Genomic DNA, 4,869 nt, shown 5'->3' with positions numbered 1-4,869 from the left:
CAGACAGAGAGAGAGACATAGAGACAGAAAGCGAGAAATCACCCCCCAGGGGGGATGGTCACGCCGCAATCCCTTCTCCTCCATTCTCCTCTTGGGATCTTGGACACGCACGCACACACGCCCGGCGTGAGTTTTAAGCCACTGGGTCCGGGACACGAACCGCGGTCGACTACGTGGGAGTCCAGCGACATAGCCATTACGCTAACTGCTGGTTCCCTCCTCCTGGGATCTTGAACACGTACGTACACACATGTGCCCAGTGCAAGTTTTAAGGCACCGGGTCTGGGATTCGAACAGCGATCTGTCCTGTGGGAGTCCAGCACCTTAACCACCATGCCACCTGCCACCCCCCCTTGAAACAAGTTTTTCTAAAGAGTCAGTATTCTTAGTGGGGAGGACTATGTGCTTTTCAAGGACAGAATGAAGAGCTGTCCTCCTTTCTCTGTATCAGATGAGGAATTCTAAGAATTTAACACGGACCAAGACAGAGTCTGAGAAAACAGGGCGGCTATTAAAAAAACCCTCACACGGTGGTAACTTTATCCAGTTGGGGTGGACACACCAGCCAGGACAACCTTTCCCATGACCTTTCTCCCCTTTCTTCCCTAAATTATTTCCCGAATTCTCTTCAGAAGGAATTCACTCCTTAATTGATGACGCCTTTGATTTGGAAGCATCGGCGTTAAGCCAGGCCGGAGCTATACGTCTGAGGGAGGCCGTGGAGTGGACACGGACCAAGGTACACAGAGAGAGCTATCGTGTGTGTGATCCATGCATGCTGTTAGCCTGCACGGTGAGTCTCCACCCCCCATCACCAAGTGCTTCTCTGCAAAGGGCAAATATTCTCTTCATAGTGCAAATCCTGCAAGCCGATCAATAAAAACAATTTTGTAAATTAAGATCCCTTTCTTTCTTTTTTTTAAGAGACATTTTTGCTATAGGGTACATGCACTTGCCAAAAAGACAGAGAGACAGAAAGGGAGAAATCACCTCCCAGGGAGAACGGCCACACTGCAATCCCTTCTCCTCCGTTCTCCTCTCGGGATCTTGGGCACGCATGTACACGCGCCTGGTGTGAGTTTTAAGCCACTGGGTCTGGGACTCGAACTGCAGTTGATTACATGGGAGTCCAGTGTACGTAATCAGTACGCCATCTGCTGGTCCTGTGAATCCAGATTTCTTTCTTTCTTTCTTTTAAAAGATTTATTTAGTTTTAGTTTTATTTATTATCATTAGTTTTTAATTTTGACCAAAGAGAGACAGAGAAAGAGAGAGTAAGAAAGCAAGCCACCAGGTCTGGGACGCGAACCATCATTGACCATGTGGAAGTCCAGGGCCTCAACCATCATGCCAACTGTCAGTCCCACAAGATTTCTTTACAACAAAACGCACTGTCCATAGGCCTCCAAAGCTCTTATGTTTCTAAGAGTTTAAAAGAAGGGATGGGGACTAGCAGTTGGCGTAATGACTGTGTTGCTGGACTCCCATGTAGTCGACCGCAGTTCAAGCCCTGGACCCAATGGCTTAAACTCATGAGAGGTTAAGATCCCGAGAGGAGAATGGAAGAGAAGGGATTGCGGTGTGGCCATCTTCCCTGGAGGGGGGGGAGGGGTTGATTTCTTGCTTTCTGTCTCTCTGTCTCTCTCTGTAGATAGATAGATAGATAGATAGATAGATAGATAGATAGATAGATAGATAGACAGACAGACAGATAGAAAGAAAGAGGAAGGAAGGAAGGAAGGAAGGGAGGGAGGGAGGGAGGGTTTTCCTGCAGGAGACTACAGCCTTCTGGGGCAGACAGGGGCAAAGCAATGGGGTGCCTGGGAAATTGAAGCGCGTTAGACTGACTGCTGTCACTCCTGGCCAGAAAGAGTCCCCCGACCACATTCAGACACACAACCCTTGGCTGACAAGTCACGACCCAGTACAAACGAAATGGTTGCTGTTTTCCAAAACAACAGCACCCTCAGGACAGAGAACCAAGACTTTCTGCTGAGGCGACTTGCAGAGGTGGCCTATCCCCAGGCCCCATGTGCCACGCTCTGGCTGCATTCCTTTTTTTTGAGCAAGGAAGTCTCTCCCCTTAGCAACGCAGAGTTTTCCAAGCACAGTACTTATTCTGTAAGAGGTGCATGTCAGGATCAGCAGATGGTATAATGGTTGCGTTGCTGCACTCCCACGTAGTCGAGTGCGGTTCGAGTCCTGGACCCAGCGGCTTTAAACTCACATGGGATGCGTGTGCGTGTGTGCCCCAAATCCCAAGAGGCAACATGGTCAACCCCCCTGGGGGGTGATTTCTCACTTTCTGTCTCGCTGTCTCTCCAGCGAGTGCATACCCTATAGCAAAAATCTTTCGGGGCCAGCAGGTGGCGTGGTAGTTTTAGCACTGGACTCCCACATGGTTGGAGTGGTTCGAGGACTGGACCTGGCGGCTTGCTTTCTCGCTTTCCCTTTCTCTCTTTGTCTCTCTGTTCAAGTTAAAAATCAGTAATAATAACAATAAATAAAATGAAATAATGTTTAAAAATCTTTCAAAAAAAATTACAAAGAACAAAAGAAGTCCCCATCAATTCAGGGAATGGGGCACTTACCCTTCCAACTGCTCCTCTCCTAAGATCTGGCGGAGGTTTTTGAGGAAGGACAAAGAGACCAAGGCATGGGAATGGCGGATCTTCACGTAGCCCGTCACCACCTCGATGAGCCCCATGAAGTTCTCCAGTTCCGAGGCGATGTTATCTACGTGAGAAGGGGACATGTCACTCACGGTTCGCTTGGTGTTAAGGGTGACACACTGAGATTCTTTCTAACACATATGGAGAACGACCAAACGGCAGGTACCCATGGAGAAGCTCAAGCTCCCAGCACATGCCCAAAATGCTTTTCCTGAAGCCAGCAGGTGGCGTGGTGGTTAAGGCACTGGACTCGCACATGGCCCACAAAGGTTCAAGTCCTGGACTTGGAAGCTTGCTCTCTCACTTTTCTCTCTCTGGTCAAAATAAAAAAATAATGATAATAAACAAAGTTAAATAAACAATTCTATTTTAAAAGGCTTTCCCCTAGCCTTGACCTTTTTTTTTTAATTTTTAATCTCTTAAAATTATTTTTTTTTACATTCAATCACTGTATTATTATAGCAGCCCGAATACATTTTCCCATCTTAAATACACAGTCTCTTGGTTCAAAGATATGATCAAACACATTATCCTCAACAGATTGTCTTCCATTTTTGCATCCCCTAAATGTTTATTTTTTTATTTTTACCCTGGATTCCTTCCCTCTGACCCACGCCCATTTCTCACCCTCCTCCTGCAGTGTCTGTATTAGGACCATTGTTCTTGCACTTTTAAACTTTCCAATATTTGGTCTCTACCATAGAGATAATACTGAAATGTCAGCACACTCTATAGCCTTGATTTTCAATAGCCACTCTGGGGATGGGGCCTCTGAGGCAGGAGAAAGTGGGTTTCTAGAAGGCTGGGCCCTGCAGCTCCCACGCTGATTAACAGAATGCAAAATCATAAATATCAGACTGGCAATTAGCGAAGGCTGACAAATCCAGGAACGTCTTTTAATATCCTCTGTCAACAGACAATGTACAAGGGCAGGATTAAATAAACAACATTTCCTTGGTCCCATTAGGAGCTGTCTTTGCTGCATTTCCAGTTCCTAAGCTACAGAGAGATAGATCTATATTTAAAGATTCTGTCTCCCTAGAGCTAGAAGAAAACAGACCACAGTGTTCACAAAGGGATGCCTACAGGTGACTTTTTACAAAATGTGTTTATGGAAGCTGGCAAATGGTGTGGTAGTTAAGGTGCTGGACACTCCCACATGGCCAATCATGGTTCGAGTCCCGGACCTGGTGGCTTGCTTTCTCACTTTCCCTCTCTCTCTCTCACTCTGTCCTTCTCTGCTCAAATTAAAATAAATAAATAAATAAATAAATAAATAAATAAAGTTAAATAAAATAATTCTTGGGACCAGCGGTTAGTGTAATGGCTATGTTGCTGGATTCCCACGTAGTTGACCACGGTTTGAGTCCCGGATCCACACCAGGTGCGGGTGCTTGCGTGCCCAAGATCCTGAAGGGGAGAATGGAGGAGAAGGGATTGTGGCATGGCCATCCCCCCTGGGGGTGATTTCTCACTTTCTGTCTTTCTGTCTCTCTCTGTCTGGCGAGCGCACAAGCCCTATAACAAAAACCTCTCAAAATAACAAAAATAATAATTCTTAAAAAAAAAAAAAAAGAGTATGCCTCTCCGTTGAGACTTGGACTCTCCTTTTCAATGAGATGTCCTATCACCCCAAATTTAATCACTCTCCTGCAGTGGACATGAACTGGGGGATACAATTTATTGTCACGTAGGAACACGTCTCACTTCCTTCTCAAATGAACCAAATTCATATGCTACTTTTTTTCCTTCAGGATAAAAAGGTTAAAAAAAAAAGTTTAAGCACTTAAAAGATGCATTCTACAGATGAGTAAATGAAAGGCAAGTTAAGAAACATAGCAAGAGCAAAAAAGATAAAACTTTTGAAGTCCCACAAGGAAGGAGATTCTCTTTTTTAAAAAAAGAAATATTTTATTTAATTTTGTTTATTCATTCATGTATTGTCATTTGACCAGAGAGAGAGAAAGAAAGCAAGAGACAAAGCAAGCCACCAGGTTCAGGACTCGAACCATGGCTGGCCACATGGGAGTGTCCACGCGTGTGCATGCGTGCCCAAGATTCCGAGAGGAAAATGGAGGAGAAGGGATTGCAGTGTGGCCATCCCCCCCCGGGGTGTGTGTGTGATTTCTTGCTTGCTGTCTCTCTGTCTCTCTCTCTTTTTTTTTTTTTTTTTTTTTTAGTGCGCCTTTCCTCCCCC

At 45.5% G+C, this 4,869-nt stretch overlaps 1 protein-coding gene across 1 annotated transcript in view; it reads right to left on the bottom strand.

The window, feature by feature from the left end:
* IGF1R (insulin like growth factor 1 receptor) overlaps positions 1-4,869 on the bottom strand; it is a 239,231-nt gene that overhangs the window by 41,874 nt on the left and 192,488 nt on the right. The window contains exon 5 of the mRNA XM_014592757.1: positions 2,592-2,736. Within this exon, the coding sequence (XP_014448243.1) occupies positions 2,592-2,736 (145 nt within the window). The remainder of the gene's footprint in view (positions 1-2,591; positions 2,737-4,869) is intronic.

The sequence above is a fragment of the Tupaia chinensis genome, unplaced genomic scaffold (assembly GCF_000334495.1).
Source record: "Tupaia chinensis unplaced genomic scaffold, TupChi_1.0 Scaffold138490_1, whole genome shotgun sequence".
Taxonomy (NCBI): domain Eukaryota; kingdom Metazoa; phylum Chordata; class Mammalia; order Scandentia; family Tupaiidae; genus Tupaia; species Tupaia belangeri.
The sequence above is the reverse complement of the archived record's forward strand: the minus strand, read 5'-3'. Positions and strand labels throughout refer to the sequence as shown.